This window comes from Kogia breviceps, chromosome 14 (assembly GCF_026419965.1).
Source record: "Kogia breviceps isolate mKogBre1 chromosome 14, mKogBre1 haplotype 1, whole genome shotgun sequence".
Taxonomy (NCBI): domain Eukaryota; kingdom Metazoa; phylum Chordata; class Mammalia; order Artiodactyla; family Physeteridae; genus Kogia; species Kogia breviceps.
This window is the reverse complement of record NC_081323.1, coordinates 53,066,645-53,093,081: the sequence shown is the minus strand read 5'-3', so window position 1 is coordinate 53,093,081 and position 26,437 is coordinate 53,066,645. Positions and strand designations below refer to the sequence as shown.

The following is a 26,437-nucleotide window of genomic DNA, read 5'->3' as shown; positions in this document are numbered from 1 at the left end:
CAGAAGACTTCTGCCAGCCTGGGAATAAAATCCAGACTCTTTCCTGGTGCTCACACGGCCGTGCCCATTTCCCTGGCTTTACAGATAATGATCCCCTTGCTGAGTCAGGTCAGCCTTTTGGTACCACGGCCTCCTCCCTGCAAACCTTTCCTCCAGTAGGTAATGAATGCATCCAGCACCTGTCCAACACCCTCACTGCCCCCAAGTATTGGGAGCAGCGTGGCAGGAAAACTGGATGTCAGGGGAGAGGGCTCGAGGGCCCCCTCTTCTGGCCAGAGGGTATCCTGGGGGTGCTGAGCTGGCATACTGGCCAGGCACCGGGTGGGCATATAAGGAGTGGCCCAGAGGTCAGGGCCTCAACACAGGTTGCGACAGTCCACAGTCCCCTTTCTTACAGGAAAGTCTCTGGGTGGGAGGGTGAGACCTAGTAAACCCACTGTAAGATACTGGGTAAGAACCTTCCAGAAGCACAGTGGGCTGCCTGGGGAATGGGATGAGTTTTTAATATGAGGCAAAAGTCAGTCCACAATACAAAAGTCTAAAAATCAGACCCACTTTTCCCACCTGGCACCTGGGGAGGGGTGGGGGCAATTGGGGGCTTCCTTGGTGGGCAGGGATGGGGAGGGGCAGAGCAAGGCCAGAGAAGGGGGAGAGGGAACCAGGCCCCGGAGGCCCCGTTGGAGGGAGCCTGCTGCCCCCTGCCCCGCTCCTGGAGCTGCCGTTCCCCTTCAGCAGGACTGCGGCCGTGCGGGCCCATGTGGGGGGACCACCCCGCCACCCCGTGTGTCTGGCCCTCACAGGGTCAGGCACCAGCCGCATCATTTCTCCTTCTTCTCCAGCCCCTTCGATGTCGAGGCCTCTGTTCCCTCTTTGGATTCTGTCGCTGCTGCTGGATCCTTAGGATTTGACTCCTCATAACTGACCAAAAGAACAAAACAACAACGACGACACATTTAGAGGAGGGAAGAGCAGAATCTTTGTGCCCCACCTCCCACCATCACGGGGAAACCCCTGGGCGCACACATCCTCGGCCCAGCACCTTCCAGGATTTGGCCCAGCCCCGCTGTGCGCCCTCCTCAGACAGGCTGTCTGCTCCGCTTTCTCTGTGCCTGGTGGTGCCAAGAGGTGGCAAGGGCAGCGGCAAACGGGAGAGGTTGGACTTGGGCTTGTGAAGACCAATTTTAAGCTTCTTGAACCTTCCACTGGAGAGAATGGGGGAAAAAAGGGGCAGCCAGGATGAGGCTACGGGAGATGCGCTGCCTCCCAGGGCACACGGCAGGAGTCAAACAGCTCAGCCCCAGGGGTGCGGGCAGGCAGGGGGCTGCTCTCCTGGCAAGTGGCAGGGTGCCACTCTCCCCGGCGGACACCCGGCTTAACTCTTACTATGGGTTCCACTTATTGAGCAAGTGAGCTCAGGCCAAGGACAATACATTTTCTTACCAGATCAACCCCACAAGGCAGGCACGTGCCCACTTACGGATGAACAGAGAGGTTTCCGAGAGAGGAAAGTGACTTGCCCAAGGCTATACGTATACAGAGAGTGGTAACAGCGTCTACTGCTGTACGACAAGGGCTGCTGACACCCACTCTCACATGAGTCCCACCGTACGGGTGAGGACACCAGGGTTCTGAGGCCCTGCTCCCCCACCCTGCGGCTGGGCACTGTGACTGCCTGGGGGTGGTGGAGGAGCTGCCTCTTGCCGCCTGCCCCTGGCAAGCCTCCCTGCCCTGTACACTGGAGCTGGGGTGTCTGCCCTACCTTGGGCCCCAGGGCAGTGGGGGGAAGTGGGCAGGTGGGCACCCGCTGGGCATTACATGGCGCTGGGATTCTGCGCGCGCCGGCGGTGAGGGCCAGCTAGCTTCTGCTGCATGGAGTCCGCCAGGCTGGCTGGGGAGCCAGAGACTGTGGGGAAGTGGGTGAGCCTCGGGGTATGAGGCAGGATTTCCGCTGAGGACTCGTAGCTGTGTGAGAGACAGACAGAGAGACAGAAAAAAGAGATGGAGAGGAAGAGACTAAGGGAGGACAGAGACTTCTCTTCCAAGGAGCAGGGAGCAGAACTGGGTCTTACTTTTATCTATCTCTGCACTTTCAGGCTCTGTGGAAAGAAGCCAGTGTTACTTGGAGAACAAAGGAAAAAAAAGATGCACCTACATAGGGGGACACTCTGCAAAAGAACTAGGATGCCCTAGATGTATACGTGCTGCTGCGGATACACCCTTGTGTGAAAGATCAAGATGCAGAATGCTCCAAGAATGCCACCATCTGCACAAGAATGTGTACACACATACGTGCTTTTAGGTGTAGAGATGTCTCTGAATGTCCAGGGACAGAGCTGGCCTCTGGGGGTGGCTGAGGTCTGAGGGGTTGTCCCTCTCATGCTCTGGAAAAATTTTTTTTTTCATGCTGTGGAATTTTGACCGATGTGCATGTGTTACCTATTTTAAAAGAAGTAAATGAATTTTTTAAAAAAAGGAGAGGGCCAATAGAAAAGTAAAACCAAAGATAAGGTGGAGAATTAGGGAGAGAGATGGGCAGAAAGAGAAGAGAGAGACCATTTGCTTTATCACCTCAATCTAAGAACCTCCTGGGGAGTGGGGGGGCGCCCATGTGGACGAACATTTAGAGAAACAAAGCACCAAGGGGTTAAAGGTAGGCACCCTCTGTCCTGGCTGGGGAGGTGACCCCAAGTGGGGGCTGGGAGCTGAGGGTGAGGGTAGGGACTGAGCTCAGGTCCCACCCCTGCCCCCAGAGCTCCCCCAGATCTGCCCCCAAGTTCACCTCCAGCCTTGCCTCAGAGTCCACAGGGCTTTGCCGGGCCAGGAGCCACGAGCAGGCAGGTTGGGAGCCTGGGGCTCCTAGGAAGGGCAGAGGCAGGTACGGGGGAGGGGTGAGTCACAGGTTCCCCTGCAGGCAGCCAGGTGCACAGAAAGCTCTGGCAGGCGCTCGAGGGACAACCGGGAGGCCAGGCAGGTGGAGCTGGGTGGAAGGCCCCTGAGTGGGCAGCTTCAGTTGCAGCTGGCAGCTATTTCTGGGTCCCTGGCGGGCGGGTCAGTGCTGCTGGGGAGCAGACACCTGTCGGAGTCATGCAGGCCTTGGGGTCAGGGAGGGGCTGATCATCGGTGTGGCGTGTGTGCGGATGGCCATGGGGAAGGGGTATATGTGCGACTGAGACAGAGAGAAGGCAGCTAGCTGTGGGTTACAGCCCCAGAGGCAACTGGATGAGGATTGACACTTGACTTCTAACAGGGCATTTCCATCACACTAGGGTCCCTTCTATTACTCACCTGTAGAAACTGAGGCCGGAGGAGGGGAAGGACATGCCTGAAGTCACATGGCAGCAGAGTCAGGAATGGGAACGCAGGGTTCCCAACAGTGGGGCAGTCTGGGGGGGAATCTACACCAGCCAGTTCCCTCTCAAGACTCAGCTGGCATCTGGGTGTGGGGGCTGCCTCGAGAGCCCCAAGGCCTTGCCCTCCCCTGGCTCCTGGCCCCCACGAGGGTTCCGCTGGTGCCCACGGGCCTGGCCCCCATGTGCTGGTGGAAAGGGCAAGGGGTGAGGCCGGTGGTGGGAACAGTGCTCCCCTGGAGACATGTACCAACAGCCCTGGCAGGCTCCACTAGCTGCCTGCAGGTGCACCTGTGCCATGCAGACTTCTGCCCCCTGCTGCCTCTTACCTGAACATCTCTGTCACTTCTCCCTTGGCCAGTGCCACCAGGACAGGAAAGCCGATGCAGGCGGGGACCAGGTACAGGAGTGCAGGCTGAGAGAGAACACAGGCTGGTGAGGCAATGATGGGCAGGGCACAGGCTCAGGGCTGTGCCCATCACCCCAACCCTCTCCCGGGTGTGACTGAGGGACACTGACTGCCTAGGTTCACAGAGCAAGTCAGTGGCTAGGCCCAAACCCAGGGCTCCTGACTCCAGACCAGGGCTGTTCTTCTCTGGGAGGGAACACAAGAAATCCAAAGAAACTCAAGTATGCAGGGCTTTAAGGGTACACATAAGTCTGGATGGCAGCATCCCAACTGCCCAGGACATCAGGTTCAAACTTGCAACCTCCTGAGTTGGTCCTATGCCCAGAGACCCTGCTTGCCTAGGTCTGGGGCTGGAAGTCTGCACTTTTAACAACGCTCCAGGAGATGCTGTTAGAATGACAATGATTACGACATAGCTGCTATGGATGGAGTACTTTCTGTGGCCTGGATTGAGGTCACCCAACTGGTCATTGGCTCCACCGGGATTCATGCCCAGGTGGTCTGGGCCCAGAGCCTGTGAGGAAACTCCTGGTGAAGCTGGGTCTGGAGGACGGGACAATTACACTTAACAGGCCCTGCTCCCAGAGTACCTACTGTGTGCACCGAGCTCAGCCTCTGGGGAGCGCTTCAGTCCAGCTCCACACCCACTGTGACCATCCTCCTTGTGTATGGAAGGAAGGCTGATGCTTTGGGAGGAGAGGGGGTAGCCCAGGCCTTGGAGGCCTAAATGGCGAACTGGAGGTTGAACTTGGGCACCCCCCAGACTCCAAAGCCATTCTTCTCCTTGCAGCATCTGAAAGCTGGACCTCATGCTACTGATAAACCCTCCGTGGCCCCCAATGCTCCCAGCAGTCTGAAGTCCCCATGAGATGTGACCCCTGCTTCCTTCTCCAACCTCACCTGCCCTGCCCTACTCTGGCCACACTGGTCTCATTTTGGTCCTCCTTGTCACCTGAAGCTACAGGACCTCTGCATGTACCGTTTCTGGGATGTTCTTCCCACCTGTACCTAGGTTCCTCCTCCATCAGACCTCAGCTCAGCTGTTACTTCTGTGGGGCAGCCTTTGCTTCCATGGAGTCAGGCCCTCTTGCTGCATACTCTCAGCCCCTCCACTCCCCCCGCAATTCTTCACAACATTCTCTGGCAACCTGGACTGAAACATCCCTGTGCCATTATAGCCTGGAGTTTCTCTCCTGTTTCGCTGTCAACTCCATGACGGCAGGCTCCACGGCTGTCTTGTTCACTGCTGTATTCCTGGTACTTAGAAGAGGGCCTGGTAAATACTAAGCCAATGGTTTCCTCACAGATGCTCACAAAATTAAGGAGGTGTTCTGGAGATAACTAGGGTGAGGGTGAAGGAGACATTATTCCAAAGGCAAAGCCAGCCCCTGGCTAGAGAACAGGGCTCCAACAGTCTCCAGAGGCTGACCATCAGACCATTTCCTGGCTCCTGGCATGGGTGAGCTGTGAACTACCCCACTTCATATACATTATCCTTGAAACTAATAACAGCCTAATCATTTGGATCTGAGTTTTACAGATGATGCTGTTGAGGTTCAGAAGGAAATGACTTGCCTGAGGTCACACAGGGTGTTAAGTGGCTGAGTTGGGATTTGAACTTGGGCAGCTGAGCTTCTTCTCCTGCATCAGGTCTTTGCTATGAGATAGGTTTTGGGCCAAGAATGACAGAAATCACAACGACAAAGGTGTGCACCAAGGCTTGTGAGAGGCAGCCAAAGCAGTACTCAGGGGAAAATGTGTAACCCTAAGTATATTTACTAGAAAGACTGGAAATAAACAATCTCAGTTTTCAAATCAGGAAGCCAGAAAAAGAATAAAATAAACACCCCCACAGTAGGAAGAAAATAATAAAGGCAAAGCAAAAATTAATGAAATAAAAATAAAACAAATACAAACTGATTAAAATTTAATTTCTGAAAAGTAGATCACTTTTATAGATGGAGACTGAAGATCAGAGGAGAAAAAAGGATCTGCCCTAAATCACACAGTTGGTCAGGATACAGACCCAGGTTCCTCTGTCTCTAAGTCCAGTATATTTTCTTCACCAAGGCCAGGCTGGGCAAAACAGAAGGCTTCCCAGGAGGAGGGTGCATAGAAGTCTGGCCCCACCATGGCCTGGCTCACTTAAGAGCTGGCAGCAACTGAGGGGCTCCTTTGGGAAGAACTGAGTTTGCTTAGTACCACAGGCATACAAACCTATTCTTTTTTTCCCTCTCAAGGCACAAGGGAACCTCTCCAAAGAAAGTCAGTGCTAAGGAGAGGATGGGATGTACAGCTCGGGGCAGTGAGCTGGGGGTCAGGACTCCTGCCTCTCCATCTTGCCTTGGCTTTGCTGTGTGACCACAGATAAATCACTTTCCTGATCATCATTAAACACCTTTCTAGGAGGCTGCTAGTCCTGGCTTGGAGTGCATTTTTGATAGAAGCCAAATGGGAACACAGAGGCAGAGGTGACTCCTACCTAGGGAACTGCTCGCACTGGGACTGCCTATGTCTTGGAGAGGGAGAAGGAGCTCAAAGAACAGGTTCCCCTTGTGTCCCAATCCCCATCCCAAAAAACATTTTCAGAGAGATGCCCATGTGGATGACTGGGGAGAACAGCTGGGCTGCTGCTGGGGAGTAGCAGAGGCCTGAGACCGGGAGTCGAGGGCTCCAGCCAGGTCTCAGCTTGACTTGCTGTGTCACCCAGGGAAGGCTCCTTTTCTCTCTCCCACAGAGAGGACCACCTCTCCCACCTCTGCCCTGAGCCTGTGTGAGAGCTCCCAATGGAGCCTTCGCTGAGTCCAGCCCAGGAAGAAGGCAAGCCTGCCACCTGGTGGCCCTCTGTGGAATAGCTCTGGGCTTGGACTCTCATGGGACTGACAGCTGGAGAAGAGACCTCCAAGGAGGCCCAAGCACTCCCTGTGCCCTCTTTGCCAAGTGCATGTCCCTCTCAGCTTGCGGAGCTTCCAAGGCCATTTGGGGCAGAAGTGAAGGAGAGGTGCTTCCCCACTGGTTCTTGGTTTCTCTATGGGCCAGGGGACCTTGGACCTTCTGTAAAACATTAGTTTCAATTTCATAGACATTGTAGATATGAAAATATTGTAAGGACTAAATGAGTTAATGAGCGAGAGGGTTTAGCACAGTGCCTGGCACAGAGTAACTGGCCAGCAGCTCTTATGATTAATTTAAATGTGGCTTCTCTGTGGCTGGTGCCCTGGGGAAGGGGGAAGGGAGGAGGAGGAGGGGAGGATGGAAGGGGTACAGTAATACTAACTGGGCCAGGCATGCTTCTGAGCACTTTACTTATATTAACTCATTTCACCCTCAGACGACCCCAAGGTGGCTACTATTATTTATCCTCATTTTCTGTTTTCACGAATCAATGAGGAATCCTGAGTATAACTTCAGCAACTTGCCCAGAGTCCTGCAAAAGCAGACGGTGGAACCTGGATTCACACCAGGGCTCCCTTAGCCTCCACTCCACACTGCCTCTCCCATGGCCGGGGGTTCAGAGCCTGGGCTTGGTCTTCACGTGACACAGGTTTGAATCCTGGCTCCACCACACACTTGCCACGTAGCACCTGAACTCCAGTTCCCTCATCTGTTCACAGGATCCTTGTGAAGTACTGAGCAGAGCCTGACACATGGGGAGTGCTCTTATTTCCAGTAGAGAGCAACCCTGTCTGCTGGCTTTCCCCTCCCCAGCTCCTCTTCTCCAGGCCACAATAACAGCTTTCAGCCCCAGTCCAGCCTGGTTCACTCTGTGGCAGCTCAGTACCCATCTAGGTGGGAGAAGGGAGCAGAGCCTGGCCTGCTTGGGGAGTAATGGAAGGGGGACCCTGACATCCTATCACTTACCTGGTGGGTGGACAATGGGCTGAGACCATCAACACCCACCTGATCCCGTTCTTCTGTCTGCTCCCACTACCGAGGCTGAGAAGCCGTGGCCACATTACAGCTCGGGCCCAGTGACACTGATATGTCCCAGGAGATGTGGGCAAAACTCTGCTGAGAGGACTCGGAGAAAGGTGTCGCCTTCCTGATGAAGGCGACAGGCATGCTGGCATCCTTCCTCCTTCTCCTCCTTGCCACCCGTGTGCATGTGCTGCCTGAAGTAGGGCAGTCACCTTGCAACGACCACAGGTGAAAAGGCCCAGAGAATCACAGACACGCTTGCTCTACACCACTGGACTGCTTGCATGTGGGACAAGTAAGTGCCCATCACTTGCAGTGAAAGCACTCCTGATACACCGAGGACAGTCAGTCGTGCTCACCTGGGCGTGCTTGAAGATGTGCATGATGAAGATGGTCAGGCCCAGGCCGAAGATGTAGGCTGCAAAGCTGGTGTAGAAGTAGGTGTGGGTGTTCTTCTTCAAGCTTCAGTGATGGTGTGGGGAGAGAGGAGGGTGAGATTGAGGCACTGCAGAGCAACAGTGAGGAGGAGGGGAGGTGCGGAAGACCCTGGAGGCTGTGTGGGGTGGCTGAGAGCTCTGGGCCAGTGGCTTGGAGGTGGGCATGCACTCTGATTCTGCCCCAGCTAAGTGTCTTTGGACCAGTCACTTTCCTCCTTTCAGCCTCAGTTTACTCATCTGCAAAATGGGAAAACCATGAGCCATCTCCCTAGTGGTTGGTGAGTTATCAAATGCTATAACCTAGGAACAGCGGCCAGGAAGCTCAGGCCAGCATAAAAATCACCTGGACAGCATGTTAAAAAAATACAGAGCTGTATGGGAGTTCCCTGGTGGTCTAGCGGTTAGGATTCTGGGCTTTCAGTGCCATGGCCGGGTTCAATCCCTGGTCGGGGAACTGAGATTCCGCAAGCCACGCAGCACGGCCAAAAAAACAAAACAAAAACAAAAAAACCCCAAAGAAACACCCCACCCCCCCAAAAAAGAAACACCCAGAGTTCTAGGTCCAAATCCCAGGGAGTTGGATCTAATAGGTCTGGGGATCTGCATAGTTTTTTAATTTTAATTTTGTAATGACTTTATTTATTTTTGGCTTTTTTCTTTTAAATTGAAGTATAGTTGATTTATAATATTGTGTTACTTTCAGGTGGAAAGCACAGCGATTCATATATATGTGTGTGTGTGTGTGTGTGTGTGTGTGTATATATATATATATATATATATATATATATATATTCTTCTTCAGATTCTCTTCCCTTACAGGTTATTATAAAATATTAAGTATAGTTCCCTGTGCTATACAGTAGGTCCTTGTTGGTTTGGCGATCTGCAATTTTTTTTTTTTTTTGCGGTACGCGGACCTGTCACTGTTGTGGCCTCTCCCGTTGCGGAGCACAGGCTCCAGACGCGCAGGCTCAGCGGCCATGGCTCACAGGCCTAGCCACTCTGCGGCATGTGGGATCTTCCCGGACCGGGGCACTAACCCGTGTCTCCTGCATCGGCAGGCGGACTCCCAACCACTGTGCCACCAGGGAAGCCCTGGGGATCTGCATTTTGAATCTGATACAGGTGGATCATGCTTTGAGGAACACTGATACAGAAAATGTACAGCTAAGTTCTTTTAAGCGCAGTGGAGCTAACAGTTCAGTAACCCGCTGTGAATACTGAATGGATGCTGATTACATGGATAGAACGCCAGTGGCTTCCTGGGCGATTCACCAAAGATCGGCTTCAGAAGAGCTGACCCGTGCAACCTGGCATTGCCATCACTTGATGCCCTTTCACAATGCCAGCTCAGGACCTTTGCCTGTGTCCAGCAACATCTGTGGAATGAATGAGTACTTCTGATGCCCTTCCCTCCTTACCCTGGCGGCTTCTGAGCCTGGAGCTGCAAGTACACTGAGACCTGTCCTGTTGTGCAGTCTGAAGGGTAACGGATTCCCTTTGGGAATGTCATGCAGATTCTGGAACCATCTCGGAAGGACTTGCTTATCCTGCAAGTCCAGGCCAGGAATGAGATCCTTCCTCTGCGGGTGCTGCCAGCTGAATCTGTATCTCTAGCAAATGGCCTGGAGACTCTTGTGGGTTGCTCTTTGTATTACCTCTGAACATCTAGGGGCAGAGCAGCTGGCACAGATGTGCTTCTACTTACAGACTGGCCAGGTCCCTTCCAAAGGCTCCACAGTGGCACTACCCAAATAACCCAGATCTATGTCACTGAGGAAAAGTTAAAGTTTCACATGCAACTTGGATTTCCATGACACTGGCACTGAGTTTCTCACTACCACTTTCAACACTATTACTGTTTTGGCAACTACTGGGCACAAGGAGATTAAGAAAAGTTCATAAACCACCTCAAAATTAAGCGCACACATAGCACGCCCTCCACTGGGAAGACTAAGCACCACCTAGTGGTGGCAGGCCCAGCTGACCAGGTGCATTAACTCAGCGTGACCTTTTCTGAGTTTAAAGGGGTGGCTCAACTTGGCCCCCTTCCCTCACCCTTGTGCTCACTTTCTACAATGGACTGAAAATGTCTGAGTAAGGAGAGGGTGCGGAACAGCTAGAGCAGCTGGGACACGGTGACCTGACCCCGGGCTGATAAAAAGCGATAATGATGACAACGGTGCCTGCAGCTGGACTTCCCTGGGAGCCGCTGAGGTCAGCCTGTGCTCAGCACTCCCTCCACATCTTCTCGGTCAGCCTCAGGCAGGAGCTTCTGTTTACTACTAACTTAAGGATGAGAAACCTTCCCTCAGAAAGGTCAGTTCACTTGCCAAGATCACATGGTGAGAAAGCTCTATGGGTACCACCAGGACCCTCTGGGTTTAAATCTCACTCTGTGATTCATAGCTCCCCCACCCTCTCCAGGCTCTTTGAACACTTAGAACCTCAAGATGCAAAACACAGATAAAATCAGAATTGCCCTGGCTGCTGTGGGGGTGGAAAGTGTGGTCCCGAGTTACCTCCTTTGGGCTCCTGGAAGCTGAAGAACCCCAGAGAACCTCCCTGCCCAGGGGAGGCCCCTCACTTGTGGAATCTGAGCATTAGGGTGCCTAAGCGGCTTACCTGATGTCAAAACGCAGCAGCAAGGCGATGAAGATTCCTGCGGGGAGAAAGCCAGGTTAGACAGTGGTAGAGGAGGAGCAGTGTAGTCAGCTAATATGCAACTGGGTCCCTACTTGTTCTCAGCCACGGAGCAATCATCAGGGGCCAAGGGTGTGGCTGACACTGCTAACTTCCAGCAGAAATCCCGTTTCTCTACCTTCAGGCCCCCTGGAACAATGAGACGGTTCCAGGATTTTGCTTTGGTCTGGGACTACGCTGACCTGGCACCTCATAGCACCACAGTGTGGCACACTGGGCCTACCCTCCCAAACATTTATAGGGTGCCTAAGCACTAGGCACCATACTCAATACAGGGGGAAGCAAAACCACTGCTCTCAGAGCCCAGCCGAGGGGGCAGGGCATGCTGATCGAATATTAACAAAAATCAATGTAAGTAATCTGAAAAGAAAAAGTAAAGCTGTCACCGTTTGCAGATGACATGATACTATACATAGAGAATTCTAAAGATGCTATCAGAAAACTACTAGAGCTAATCAATGAATTTGGTAAAGTAGCAGGATACAAAATTAATGTACAGAAATCTCTTGCATTCCTATACACTAATGATGAAAAATCTGAAAGAGAAATTAAGGAAACACTCCAATTTACCATTGCAACAAAAAGAATAAAATACCTAGGAATAAACCTACCTAAGGAGACAAAAGACCTGTATGCAGAAAACTATAAGACACTGAGGAAAGAAATTAAAGATGATACAAACAGATGGAGAGATATACAATGTTCTTGGATTGGACGAATCAACATTGTGAAAATGACTATACTACCCAAAGCAATCTACAGAGTCAATGCAATCCCTATCAAACTACCAATGGAATTTTTTGCAGAACTAGAACAAAAAATTTCACAATTTGTATGGAAACACAAAAGACCCCGAATAGCCAAAGCAATCTTGAGAAAGAAAAATGGAGCTGGAGGAATCAGGCTCCTGGACTTCAGACTATACTACAAAGCTACAGTAATCAAGACAGTATGGTACTGGCACAAAAAGAGAAATATAGATCAATGGAACAGGATAGAAAGCCCAGAGATAAACCCATGCACATATGGTCACCTTACCTTTGATAAAGGAGGCAAGAATATACAATGGAGAGAAGACAGCCTCTTCCATAAGTGGTGCTGGGAAAACTGGACAGCTACATGTAAAAGAATGAAATCAGAACACTCCCTAACACCATACACAAAAATAAACTCAAAATGGATTAAAGACCTAAACGTAGACCAGACACTACAAAACTCTCAGAGGAAAACATAGGCAGAACACTCTATGACATAAATCACAGCAAGATCCTTTTTGACCCACCTCCTAGAGAAATGGAAATATAAACAAATGGGACCTAATGAAACTTAAAAGCTTTTGCACAGCCAAGGAAAACATAAACAAGATGAAAAGACAACCCTCAGAATGGCAGAAAATATTTGCAAACCAAGCAACTGACAAAGGATTAATTTCTAAAACTTACAAGCAGCTCATGCAGCTCAGTATCAAAAAAAAAAAAAAAAAACCAAACAACCCAATCCAAAAATGGCCAGAAGACCTAAACAGACATTTCTCCAAAGAAGATATACAGATTGCCAACAAACACATGAAAGGATGCTCAATATCATGAATCATCAGAGAAATGCAAATCAAAACTACAATGAGGCATCACCTCACACCAGTTGGAATGGCCATCATCAAAAAATCTACAAACAATAAATGCTGGAGAGGGTGTGGAGAAAAGGGAACCCTCTTGCACTGTTGGTGGGAATGTAAATTGATACAGCCACTACGGAGAATAGTATGGAGGTTCCTTAGAAAACTAAAAACAGAACTACCATACGACCCAGCAATCCCACTACTGGTCATATACCCTGAGAAAACCATAATTCAAAAAGAGTCATGTACCACAATGTTCACTGCAGCTCTATTTACAACAGCCAGGACATGGAAGCAACCTAAGTGCCCATCGACAGATGAATGGATAAAGGAGATGTGGTACATATATACAATGGAATATTACTCAGCCACAAAAAGAAATGAAATTGAGTTATTTGTAGTGAGGTGGATGGACCTAGAGTCTGTCATACAGAGTGAAGTAAGTCAGAAAGAGAAAAACAAATACAGTATGCTAACACATATATATATGGAATCTAAAAAAAAAAAAGGCTCTGAAGAACCTAGGGGCAGGACAGGAATAAAGATGCAGACATAGAGAATGGACTTGAGGACACGGGGAGGGGGAAGGGTAAGCTGAGATGAAGTGAGAGAGTGGCCTGGACATATATACACTACCAAACGTAAAACAGATAGCTAGTGGGAAGCAGCCGCATAGCACAGGGAGATCAGCTCGGTGCTCTGTGAATACCTAGAGGGGTGGGAGGGATATGCACGAGGGAGGAGATATGGGGATATATGTATATGTACAGCTGATTCACTTCGTTAAACAACAGAAACTAACACACCATTGTAAAGCAATTATACTCCAATAAAGATGTTAAAAAAAAAATCAGTGTAAGACTGTGCCTGTGAAAGGGTGCTTCCTGTGTCATGGGAAGGTCTATCAGGGGATGAGACCCAGTCTGGGGGGAGGTGGGGAGGAAGGAGGGCTTCTTTGAGGAAGTGACACTTGCCAGGGAGAGGGAACAGCGTGTGCAAAGAGGAAAGAGGGCTCAGGAGGTGTGGCAGCAGTCAAGGAGCCAGTAAGGCTGCAGCCTAGAGCAGGAGATGCTGGGGATGGACCAGCCATGCAGGGCCCCATGGGTACGAGAGGAGTGGGAGTAAGGGGACACACTGGAAGAACTCTAAGTGGGAGAAGAACCTAAAAAGATTTTGAAAAAGACCCCCATGGCAGTTGCTTGGCTGGAGGGAGAAAGAATAGGAGCAAGCAGAGCACTGGGAGGTTCTGTAGGAGCTGAGGCAAGGACAGTGAACTCTGTCCACCCACTGCACTATTTGCACTTCAAAACCGAGCCCAGTCACGCTGGAAACCTGAGTCCCTGAGACACAGCCAGCCAGTCCGGCCTCTGCATGTTGCACACACGTCCATCTGTGTGCCTGTCTCCCTGACTTATCTTTGGGCTCAGACAGAGTAGGGCTGAACCTCATTCAGTTGAGAGCAGGTTCTCAGGAGCCAAAACATTCTGTGCTCATCAGAAGCACTGACTGGCAATGTGATTAATTTCAAAGAGGAAAATGAGTTAGTCCTAAGACTGGGAGTAGGGAGCTGGTGGGTGGTGAGGACAGACAAATGCTGCCGTTCTGGAAACAAAACTGGGAACCCAGTGGCCCCTGGCAGCTGAATTCTACAACTGTTCTTCAACTAATCCACGGGGCATAGCTCCCAAGAGCTTTTACTCACAATAATGCATCTGATCCTCAAAGCAACACCCCACAACCCATTCTTCCTTCAAGATCATCCCCGAGGCTCTGTGAGGGTGCACTAACTCACACTGATTGTGACTGCAGAAAAGACTCAGATACACAGGAATATGGGGATACGCAGAGATGTCCCATGCAGGCCTCAAGCCCAGAACCACCCAACAAGGACAATGGGGAAGTCTGCGGGTGCCTGTGACAGACTCTCCCCTGCAGGGCGAGACGAATGCTTTATGGGACTCAGTTGCTTCAGTCTGATGGAGCTGCTTCCCTCCTCCCAGCACCACAAGCTATGGGAACACCTGGCTTCAAGACCATGGCCCCACGGCCTTAGGCAAGTCTCTTTGAACCTCAGTTTCCTCATCAGTAACACGGAAATACCCTCTACCTCATTGGGCTGCAAGAAGTAGCAAAGATAACATATTAAAAAACACCCAGCATAGTGCTGGGCCAACAACAGGTGCCTGACAAATGATAGTTCTGGGACTATCTTATTATTGTTATTACTGTCATAAAAGCAGTTCTGATAATATAACCTTTTTTGCAGTCAGACAGACCTGGTCTGAGTCTTGGCCCTTTTGCTTCCTAGTGTGTGAATTTACCTTAAGTCCCTACATTTCTGAGCCTCAGTTTCCTCACTGGCACAAGAGAGAAAGCCTTTGCTTCACCATCATACGCATCAAAAGGAAGGTATCACAACACAAGTGCCTGTACCATCCCAGCTTACTAGCAGAATTGCTATTATGTCCTACACTGGAAAATAAATTAGCTTTTAATTGGTTCCAAACTTTCTTGTTTTAAGCAAGCACCAGGGGTGCTTCTAATCCTCTGACTCAGCCTCTGGGACTAGGGGAGTTAAGAATGCTCTTTGGATGTTCCATGGCCCTGTCACCAGGCCTGGATCTCGCAGACACACAGCATCCAAGCCTCAGCCACTTCAGCTGCCCTCAGAGAGGCAGCTCAGCTTTGCCCCCAGGTAGTTCGGGCTGCAGGCCGCCAGGGATGTATGCCCACGCTCAGACCTTCACACGGGGCACCTGTCCCTGTATCCACAGGTACGCTGACTAGCACCCACACAACGAAATGGGCTCAAAAGCCAGCTCGTGCAGTCGAGCAGGTGCGTGCCACCTGTGCCTCTGCTAAGACTGCAGACAAAGGAGCCCAGAGCCATGGTGCCCCGTGTCCACGCACAGTGCATGTTCTCCCTGGAGCCCTCCCAGCACTGGGGAGAGGAGGACCAAGGGGACTGTGGCACTTCTAGCACATTTGTGTTACCCAAAAACATTGGGAAGGGGTGTGTACACGTGCAAGTGTGTGATGGGATCAGATTCCTTTAACACTGCCACAGTATGTCCCTTTTTAGAGTGTATTTCAGTCTGTCATATACATTTATTTCTGTAGTTCTTGAGTAATGTCTGCTCACCGAGTCCGAAGCTCCGTGAGGGGCAGTCTTGCTCACCACTGTCCCTCCAGTGCCCAGCCCATGGCCTGGCCCCGGACCGGCACCCTACAATGTGTGCTGAGGTGGACCCCTTCACCAGACCCCCGGGCAGGGGGCGGGGGGATCTCCCAGCCTAATCCTTTCTCCTTCCCTCTCCTGGTGGGTAAGGCTGTGTTTCACAGGACTCCTCCTTGTCCAGGGAAGCCCCCTCCACCCTTTGCACTGTGGCCCCCACCTCAGCCTGGTCACCTGGAATGACGATGTCTCCGAGTCCCAGCATGGCAAAATTGTCCGCTTCCAGGCCCTTCTCCAGCAGATCCTGGGGAAACACCACTGCAGGGGGAGGCAGGGATGCGAGGAGGTGGTGAGAGCCCAGCTCACTCTGACTCCTAGCCCTCCACCTCTGGTGTATGGAACTTACACACCTGCATTTCTGGGTGGGGGGGATGGGAAGGGGGAGCTGAGAGGATGTTGAAGGGCTGAAGGGCAATGTCTCCACGTGGAATCACAGCTGGTTAGAGCAGGGAAGAATCTAGGATCATCTAGGCTAAAGGTTTAATGCCTTTATTCACCTGCAACTCATGGGTCATACAATTTCAATACCCTTTTATAGCTAGAACTCTGGTTAAATGGGATTGACCCTAACGCCTAGTATATAAAAGATGAAACAGCCCACACGGTGCTGGCATCTAATAGGCTTTGCATCTCACTGCAGCTGGGGTGTGGACAGACCCTTGTTCTGAAGCAGGGAGAGCTTGGGCTACAGGCTGTTTCTGTATCTGCTGAGGGTGAAGAGGCCACATACCTATGAATTCCTTGCTTAGAGCCCCTTACTCAGAAATCCTGCTGGCCAGCTTGTTTGGATAAGTACAGATTGAGAGAAATGCCTCCCTGTATGTCCAGTTATGGCAAGAGGCAGCTGTAGCTGGATTTCATCCATAGGGGCCTGGAGCAGAGAGCAGTTATGTGTGGGCTTCAGGGTCAGACTGTGTGGGTCTGAATCCTGGCTCTGCTGTGTGACTGCACAGTTTACTTAACTGCTCTGGGTCTTGGTTGTCTCACCTATAAAATGGGTATAACAGCTGAACTGACCCCACAGGGATGTGGTGAGGATTAGGTGATTTGCACACATTGTTAACTGCTACATCACGCCTTCTTTACTAACCCAGTCCTGCTTTTGTGTGGGGCCGCCCTCCCAGGGGATGAATCAAGTGTGGCATAAGGCTACGACAATCAGGACAATCTGGTCCCCAAAATTCCTGACTTCCCTTGCAGCTAGGAGTGGTCATGTGACCCAGCTCTGGCCAATGGTATGTATGCAGAGGTATGTATGCAGAGGTAAGCTGGGGGTTCTGGGCAAGCTTGTGTTTCCCTAATGAATTGTACAGAGGCCCTTCCTTGCCTGCTTCTTCCTGCCTTGAATGCACAATCAGTGATTTACAGCTCTCCTCATTTGATCCTCCCAAACCTGGTACCATTCAATTCTGAGTGGCAGATGTGGAAACCAGGGCCCAGGGTGGTGAAGTCTCTTCCCTCGGGCCACGTAGCCAGCGAATGTCACATCTGGGATTCAAGTCCAGGCCTCCTGACTTCAGCATCTGTCCACTTAACTACTCTTGTTAGACTGCCTCTGAGCTCTACTCCTAGCAGTGAAGGGCAACGGACTTTCTCCCCAAGCCAGAAAACCAAATTTCAAGCACCAGAAACCAGAGATGACTGTCATTTCCCTGTTCAGAGTCTTCCAATGGCTCATCCACTGCCTACTGGGCAGTGTCCAGGCTCCTTGACATGCCATCCTTGGCTTCCCCGTATCTGGTCTCTTTTCTGCTGCTCCCCTAAACTCAGCCACATTCCCTCCCCGATTCTCTGCTCCCTCCATGCATTTTCCTAATTGTAGCCCTTGGCTGTACTCTCTCTTTCAAATGCCCTTACTGCCCCTGTGTGCTTGGTTAACACATATTCATCCTTTGTGACCCAGGAAAGCTTTCCTGACACCTTGGCTGGGTGCATCCATCACAGCACGTAGGGCATAGCTGCTCTTCTTTCTGGCTTGCCCAGCATCTGTTCTCTTGCTCTGAAGAACTGCCCTCACCTTACACCCTTGGTTCTGGGAGGCTGCTGATTCAAATACTCTGCCCTCAGGCACTGGAGAGGGCAGTGACCCTGGCCTTTCCACCACTCCCAGCTGGAATGCCTAGCTCACGGGCCACGCCAGGCTCCATGGGTTCATCCAAGCCAAAGCTGGGGGAAACTTGTTTTCCTCTAGGGTTGCTGAGCTGTGATTGCAGCAGCTAGGAACAACGAGTGACCACCATCCTCTCTCCAGCTCACAGAGAGGAGCTGTGTGCACCAGGGGAGAGTCAGACCGTGAGGAGGACAGCCATTTCTTGACTCCTGGGGCTGACTCCACCCCATCTGCCCGCTGCTCAAGCAGCACTCCTCGTGGAGCTGTGATGTCTTCCTGACAGGACCCCCCTGCTTCCTTCCATCATGTCTGACTGATTCCGTTCCTCCTTTTGGGTCTTGTGATGCCAGGAGGTGATTCTTGATTAGGCTAAGGCTTAAACTCCAAGCTCATCATGCTTTTCCCATCCCCCTTGATAATGAATGACAGAATTGGGCCTGTGACCCAGTTCTGGCCAGTGAAATGTGAGAGAGGCTACAGGGGGAATTTGGGGAAAAACATCCCTCTCTGATGAAAGAGAGACATTAAGTTCCCCCTTTCTGCCCCTGAACATGCTGAGAATGGTGAGGTGGAGGGCTGAGGTGACCTTGGCTCTTGGCAATGCCACTGAGGGTCAGAAACCCAACTCTATAGATGCTCTGCCACTGGGCTTGCTGCAGTGTGAAATAACAACATTTCCACTTTTTTTTTTTTTTTTGCCATGCAGCACGGCATGCAGGATCTTAGTTCCCTGACCAGGGATTGAACCCGCTCCCCCTGCAGTGGAAGCGTGGAGTCTTAACCATTGGACCGCCAAGGAAGTCTCCACATTCTTTACAGATGCTTGTAGGTAGGCTTTCTAATATTTATAACAATGGATACACTGAAGAACAAAATCAGGGCAGTGTGAGAGGCATGGGGCAGACAGCACCTGATATTTATGTGCCAAAGGGATCCAGGGAGGGGGCTCCAGGTCTTGGCGTGGGGGATATCCTCCTCCGGAGGCCGCTGCCTGCCCTGCACAGGCTGCCCTGCACCCCTCTCTGTGCTTGCCCCCATTCCAGCTCGTCCCACAGAGCCATGCATTGTGACCAGACGGCTGGAGGCCAGGGTCTGGGAGGAGGATGGCTGTGCAGGAACACAGTGGATGAATCAAAGGGGAGAAGGAAACCAGGCTGGAGACACAGGGAAGCTTGGAAGAGGAAGAGCTAAGGGAGGGTACGGACCAAAACAGGGACCACGAGGGGATGGGCCACCAGGGTGGGGGCAGACGGGCTCCCCATGGTGGGGTGGTCACTTACATTTTATTGGTGCCTCAAAGGACTTGGCCACTGTCACCATCACATTGGTGCCAAATACCTAGAAGGAGGAGACAGGAGTCTGGAGGGAGGTGAGGGCTGGGTGGGAAGGAATGGCTGTGCTTGGGCTTCTCAATGTGCTGCTGCCTGAGACGGGCGGGAAAGGGGCAGAGAGCCAGGAAGGGCTCCAGAGCAGATGTGAAGTTGAGATGAGGTGGCCACCGACACTGGCCATGTGGACACTTCACAGGGCTCCTTGTTCTAGGTAGCAATGAGGGGCAGTTCCAAGGAGTTGGTAAAGGGCCGCTGATGGCCCCGGCCAGGCATCCTATGTTAGTTCAGGGGTCTGCCCCTCCCAAGACAGAAAGTCCTCCAGCACCACACACTTAAGGGGAGAAGAGGCTCCCTGAGGCCAGGGAAAGGGTGCCTGAGTCAGGCTGCCCTCGATCCCTCAGTGGGGCCCCTCAGAGTGAGCGTGGCAGGTCTTTTAGCCCAGGGCTGGCACACAGCCTACGTCCTCACAGTCAGTGCCTTGCTCACCAGCGTCCACTCACCTGCTTTAACCACACCTGCCTCAACGTCTCTGAGCCTCAGCTCGCTTGCTGGAGAGACACAGGATAAGCAATACCCCTGCTGGGGCCACCATGAGGAAGAGAGGGTGGCTGGAAGGCACTGGGCATAGGGTGGGCTCTCAGCAAGTGAGGACTCTGCTCTCTCATCCATTCCACAGCTGAGGGCACTGGGCCCAGAAAGGACCTGCTCTGGGGTCTTACTTCCAGGTCAGGGCAGCTTCCCTCTATCAGATGACCGCTGCTTGGGCCAGAGACAGGGGAGGAGGAGGCGAGGGGGCCCGGTAGCCAGACATCCTTTGTGTCCCTGCCCAACTCACCCAGAACACATCGTAGATGAAGAGCCCGCCCAGCAGGATGCAGCCGGTGCTGACGTTGTTCAGGTGCAGGAGCTCCACCCCGTTAAGGGAAAAGGCCAGGCCGAAGAGGTTGTTGGCAATCCAGTGCTGGGGAAAGATGCGAGTGAGACCAGCTCTCCTGCCCCCACCCTGCCCCTCAGGTGCTTCCTCCAACACTGCCCCGGGCCCTGGCTACTTACCTTCCTCAGCAGGTACCAGACGCCAACGATGCTGCTCAGGCCCAGGCACACCAGGTCCTTGGTGTCAAACTCATAGTTGATGATCTCTGGGCAGAGAGGCCGGGTAAGTCCACTCCCCGGGGCGGGGCTGCCCCTCCCACCTGTCAGCCCCTGGACGGAGGAGGGCATGGCTGTGGGCTCTGTCAGAGATCCACAGGTCGGGGGTGCTCACTGGAGCCCCCCCACCCAGCCCCTCCAACTCCCTAGAGGAGGGAATGGGGGGCCCAGAGAGCACCCAGGCCTGACACAGGGTCAGTGGGAGGTGGCTTGTGATGCTGGAAGCACGGGCTCTGTGCTTGTAGCTGGGCGGCCTCGGGGAAGGCAGTTCCCTCTCCGAGCTTCAGTTTCCTCATCTGTAAAAAGGGGAATCGCAGCACCCCCCTGATAGGACTGCTGTGGGGAGCAGGTGAGATGGCCCATACACAGCGCTCAGCATGGAGCCTGCACACAGTGGGTGCTCAATCAGTGCTGACTGCACTGAGCCCAAGGCTTTCACAAGGTCCCAGTTCATTCAGAAATCTTTCTACTGTGCCAACAAAGGAATCAAGAAGCTTGCTGGCAGCACTGTGTCAGCAGCACAGGAGGAGGAAGGTAGGAGAGGGAGGCCTGGAGAAGCAGCAGGCGGGAGGCCCCCAGGCTGCTCTGGTGGGGAGCCTGTGGTAGACGTCCTGATGTTAGACCCCTTCTCCACCACCTCCAAGTGTCCTACTAAGGAAGCCCAGAGAGGCGGTGGAGCTTGCCCAGGGTCACAGAGCGCAGCATTTCCTTTCAGATTCCAGACTGTAGCCGACTGCTGGTTGGCCCCAGTTGTTCTCTCCTTTGTGCTAACAATACCTGATGATTTTTACCTGGACACAAGGCCAACTAGCTCTCGGCCACATTTTCTAGCTTCCCTTTAGCTAAATAGGCCCGTGATACAGTCGTCTCTCCTTCCTTCGGGAGGGCCCATGGAGCAACGGTGCGCTATTCTGGACGTGCGGGCCCCCGAGTGCCGCAGAGCACAAGACAGGTGAAAAAACTCAACAGTCACTGACTGGGCACAGATGCCTAGAAATGCACAAAGGAATCCTGCTCTCCAGGGACAAGGCAGAACGTGCTAGGCACATTCACAAGTGCGACATTCACGAGCTCAGACTTTGACACAAGAAATACCTTCCATCTGGCCAAGCCGTTGATAATCCTGTCACAGCAGTAGAACCCACAACCTAACTAACCCACGTGACCCAGGCTTTTCCCAATTCCCTGCGGTTTTCATTTTTTCGAAAGCCACGGAACTCCCCTTTCAAATCTTAGGTGGGAAATAATCACACTAAAAACTGACATGATAAAAATAGCCATGAGAGCCAACTGCTTACTATAAGCCAGGCGGTGTGCTGAACGCTCTCTACTCATCACTTACTCACAGTCCTAACTACATGCCTATAAGGGAGGTACTAGATTATGATGTTCATTTTACAGATGAAAAAAAAAACAAACACAAAAAACCCCCAACAAAACCACGCAAGGCTCAGAGAGGTAACGGTGTGCACCCAGCGGAAGAGCTGGGATGTGATCCGAGTCCACCTTTTCCATCACTCGCTGTACCGGGGAGTCCCAGTATCGGAGAGACAAAGGCGGGGGTGGGGGAAGACACCCAAAGCAGGGGAAAGTGGGCAGCACTCACCTTCCTTGTTCTCCCCAGAGCCCTGGGTGAAGAGCAGCTGGTACTGTCGATTTGGGAAGTTGGCTGGAAAAAACTTATTCATGAAGGGGCTGGAAGGAAAGACAAAGCAGGTTGGCAAACAGAGCCCCCATGGGCAACAGTCACTGATGCCCTCCCCAGGCATCTGTTTACAAGCTGTTATCTCCCAACAGCCTCAAAGCTGCCCTGAGAGGTAGGTGTTATTGTGCCCATTGTACAGATGTGGAAACAGAGGCCCTCAGAGGGCAAGTGGCTGCCCAGGTCACATAGGAAGTCAATATCTGAGCTGAGACCTGAACATAGGTCTCTGGGCTCCTAGTGCTTCCATACCGCCTCCTAGTTATCACCCAAGAAACACAAAGCAGAGGCAGACTTTACATAAAACACAGTTTTTATGAGAGCAATGGATTCCAAAGTCTAGTTTATGTACCATCTGTATCAGAGTCCCTTGTCAAGAATGCATATTCTGGCTCAAGCCTGAGTAGGGCAAGTCCCCATTCTTGAAGGAGACCCACTGAGTCTAGGCAGATGGCAGAGCTGAAATGAGGTGCCAACGAGTAGCCTGGGGTGAGATCTGACTCCTTAAAGGGTGAGCATGCCTGGGCCCCATACTGCTTAGGAGGCTGGAAGGCTAGCAGCTGAGAGGGGCTCATTAACCTCAGATGGTCCTAGATAAACCACTTTCTCCTTGCCAGCTCCCCACCCAGCCACAGGCAGCTGACCTGGCCTGGTCCAGAGTAGAGCAAAGGATGCGCCAACCATGGCCAGGCCCACAGAGGGAAAGAAGATCTGCAGCACTCTCTCCTGGGCTGGAGGTAGAGAGGTAGATGGGTGAGGAGGCATGAACTGTTTGTTTTTTTAAAAAAATAAATTCATTTATTAATTTATTTCTGGCTGTGTTGGGTCTTTGTTGCTGCGCGTGGGCTTTTTCTTTAGTTGCTACAAGTGGGGGTTACTCTTTGTTGCGGTGCGTGGGCTTCTCATTGTGGTGGCTTCTCTTGTTGCGGAACACGGGCTCTAGGCGCACGGGCTTCAGTAGTTGTGGCACACAGACTCAGTAGTTGTGGCTTGCGGGCTCTGGAGCACAGGCTCAGCAGTCGTGGCGCATGGGCTTAGTTGCTCTGCAGCATGTGGGATCTTTAAGGACCAGGGCTCAAACCCGTGTCCCCTGCATTGGCAGGTGGACTCTTAACCACTGTGCCACCAGGGAAGTCCCATGAATTCTGCTTTTGACTCTAGGAATGGACAGATAAACCCCTTGTCCCAATTCCTCCGAAGTCTCTGTTTATTCCCAAAGCCATTCAGATGTGTTCAATGTGGCATATCAAAGCTGCAGCATTTCTTTGCATTTTGAGGCTATTACAGACTTTCCATTAAAATGTCCATCCAATCACCCTTTCAAAGATAGCCTATTAAACTATTTTAAAGTTTTTTAAACCCCATAAAAATCTAGCACACTCCTCTCTCTCTCTAGCAGTTAGCAGACCCAGAGCCAGCTGGAGTTAACTACAAAGTACACTATTCTGGTTTGAGGGGATTTTTTTAAACTATTTCCTTTAATTTTCAGTTTCCCAGAACAGTTAGCTATGTTGACATGAGGCAATTCCTTCTAGGTGATCCCTTAAATATTATATAAACTATGCCAACACAGATAAAGCATAAACAGTATAATGTGAATTATTGTTACCTGCACCTCTTACTTCAATAATAAGCATGGTGTCAGCTTTGTAATCTAAATGAAAGGAATTAAATATGGGAAAAAAAAGAATGCATATTCCTGGACTCCCTTCCAGACCTATTAAGTCAGATGACCTGTTGGACACCCCACTCCATGACCTGTCAGGCCTGGGATTTTTAAACTCAGCCGGACTTGATCAGCTAGATGAATCACAGCCCCTTGGGTGGAAGCAACCTCACATTCACTCCTTCCGTGAGGCCTCTGTTGCTCACGACGGGCTTGGCGTCGTCTCTGGAAGCATTCTCTCTGATTACTCAGCATGGTCCACTTCCTGGCCAGGCAGGGAGCAGAGACTTTCTTTTCTGGATCACCGTCAGAGCAGGAACAGAAAACCAGGGGCTTCTGCTCAGCCTGGCGTGGCAGCATGGTGGAGTGGACACAAGCTTGTGGGGCCCAGCCCCGACACATGCTCTGCCACATGAGGCCCTGGGCGAGCCACTTTAGTGGCTCAGTCTCCTTGGTTATATGTGGGGATAATACCACCTGACTCAAAGGTTGCTGTGAAGGTAGGAGAGAAGGTGGGGAGAAGTTTAGCCCAGCACTGGATCCTCAACAGGGGTCACAAGAACTGTGAGTGTCCATCATCGCTGGCACTTGTCCAGAGCCTGAGCTCGAAAGCACGTGGCAATACCAGATCAGACCAACAATGACTGATGGGGTAGGCAAATCCAGAATGGTGCTCCCAGCTGTAGGAAAATGGACCCAGGCCGAGTGGTACCCAGGGCACAGTGGTAAAGGCAGGGAAAAGGGAGCTGTCCAAGACCCTGGGGCTTGGAGAAAGAAAATATGGATTAAGAACCATCTCTGGGCCTCAGTTTCCCCACTTGTCCAACAGCCAATCCCTCCCAGTCTGCAGGGCTGTGGTGTGAATGATGAGAGGGCTTCGTGATTATGTGGAGACATGGTCAACACAAGGATGCAGTTGGGAGGGGGTTTCTACAAATGGGCTCTGAGCAGGTGGGAGGCAGCAGCTGGGATGGACGAGGCTGGAAGCTACTTTCAGCTCAGTTTGCTGAATCACTTTTAGGGAGTTTGAAGCCAGAGGGTGTGTGCAGAGGCAGAGAGAAGGCCTGAGGCACTAAGCCCTTCACTCCAGCCTGGCACCTGCCTTAGGAGCTCAACCAGCAGAATGCAGTGGTTAAGAGTATGGATTCCGGAGCCAGGCTTCCTGGGTTCAACGCCTGGCCCTGCCACTGAGCTGTGTGACCTTGGCAAAGCTACTTAACTGTTCTGTGCAACTGTTTCCTCATTTGGAACACTATAACAATATCTTTCTCATAGGGATATTAAGAGGATTATACGAATGCTTGGCACCCTGTAAACTTAACTGCAGCTTCAACTCCAAGTAGGAAGTCTCTAGACTGATGTCTCTGTTATCTCGAGAAAAGAGGGGCTGCTGGGTAACACATGGTAAGAGTCAAGCAACCTGGCCAGTGTGAGCCTCCCTTGAGGGCAGGGGTCCCGACTTATCGCCTTCACTACACTCATGCCAGGCTTGGGGCCTAGGAGGCAGCTAGTAAATGCTCGTGGAACACCTATGAACGCTGGCTTTTGTAGCAGGCAGAGACTCCTTCCGGCCCTCGATGGCTCATGCCAAGCCTAAAGGTCACTGCTTCCTGCTGGGAAATCACATCCTGGTGCCCTTTTCCCCTGGGGGTGAAGGCAAGGGTCAGTGAAACAGGTGATGTGGCCTCACCCCCCCCCCGGGGTGGCAGATTTGGGTCTTATGAACCTTTTCGTCTAAAGGTCATCTGGATGGGATATGAATTCAAGAAGTGATAAAAATAAGCTGTGGTTCCCTTGGCAGGAAGGATATTGGCAGGGGCTTGAGTCTTGGTGACCGTACAAGGTGAAGGCAGGCTGTGAACCCTTGCCTTCCTCCAAAACCTCAAGCTGTGCTATCTTTCCAGGGAGGCTTGAGGTGGCTGGGGGAAGTGGAAGGAATCCCATGAGCGTCTCTGCCTGGGCTACCCAGCTCCGGGCTCAGCTTCTGCAGCCTCTCAGTAGGCCTCTCCTCTGCCAGGCCTCGGGAGACCACAGGTCCACCAGAGAGGGTGCCCAGGCCCCTGTCTTTTAAGTTCTCTCTCCCCTTCACTTTTGCCAGACCGGAAAGAATACCTGGCCGTGGAGTTAGACAGACCTGGGATCAAAATCTCACTCTGCTCCTAGCAGCTTCAAAGCTCTCTGAGCCTCAATTTTCCTGTCTTGAATCTTTAGACCTTGTTTGGATCCTGAGGCAGGTCTGACTGAGTTTGTGGATACATATAAACAATTCATCAAAACTGTAGACTTCTTTGAGAAGATATTTAAGAAAATTCAATTTGATTGAAGAAAAGCAAATTTAATTCTTAGATCAACTACCTAAATAGCATGATTAAACTATGCCCTTCCCCTCTTCTACTAAAATTATTTTCATCGGATTCAGGTCTTTTCCATGTACATTTCACAGTAATGATTTCTTTCATCCCAGCTTTTAGCCCGTATCAGTTTTTTTCAGAGGATAGCTTAGACCCTGAATGGTGAGTATCCGTTATGCCCATGGCCACCCATTATTTTCATAAGGTCTAATCTTCCCAGGCCAAACTGTGTGCTCTAAATCTTATCAAGAAAATGATTCTTCTGTTAATTTTTAGTCACTAACAAATTTTACCATGTGCAGTTTTAGTTGCTTTGGTTCTATTTTCTTTGATAATTTCTAACAGTAAAAATTATGAATTGGTTAAAAGACAGACAACTGTTTCTTGGTTAATCCATGGGAAATTTGGGACAATGTTCCTCAGTTACTATTCTAAAAGGGAAAAAAAGGTCTCTGGTGTCA

At 51.5% G+C, this 26,437-nt stretch overlaps 1 protein-coding gene across 10 annotated transcripts in view; it reads right to left on the bottom strand.

Annotated features, from left to right (window-relative positions):
- Positions 1-478: 478 nt before the first annotated feature.
- Positions 479-26,437, bottom strand: part of HM13 (histocompatibility minor 13) — a 41,200-nt gene continuing 15,241 nt past the window's right edge. For 2 of the 10 annotated variants that reach the window (XR_010836612.1, XR_010836611.1), the window contains 11 exons: positions 21,864-21,952; positions 20,162-20,247; positions 19,944-20,069; positions 19,058-19,115; positions 15,842-15,925; positions 10,737-10,773; positions 8,034-8,136; positions 3,677-3,762; positions 1,760-1,962; positions 1,040-1,202; positions 479-918 (listed from right to left, as the gene is read on the bottom strand). Coding sequence is in view for 6 of the 10 variants with exons in the window: in XM_059038803.2 (XP_058894786.1) it covers positions 913-918; positions 1,040-1,202; positions 1,816-1,962; positions 3,677-3,762; positions 8,034-8,136; positions 10,737-10,773; positions 15,842-15,925; positions 19,058-19,115; positions 19,944-20,069; positions 20,162-20,247; positions 21,864-21,952 (985 nt within the window). In the remaining 4 variants the exon portion in view is untranslated. The remainder of the gene's footprint in view (positions 919-1,039; positions 1,203-1,759; positions 1,963-3,676; positions 3,763-8,033; positions 8,137-10,736; positions 10,774-15,841; positions 15,926-19,057; positions 19,116-19,943; positions 20,070-20,161; positions 20,248-21,863; positions 21,953-26,437) is intronic. The other 8 variants (XM_059038803.2, XM_067013642.1, XR_009331165.2 and 5 more) reach the window with 4 other exon arrangements.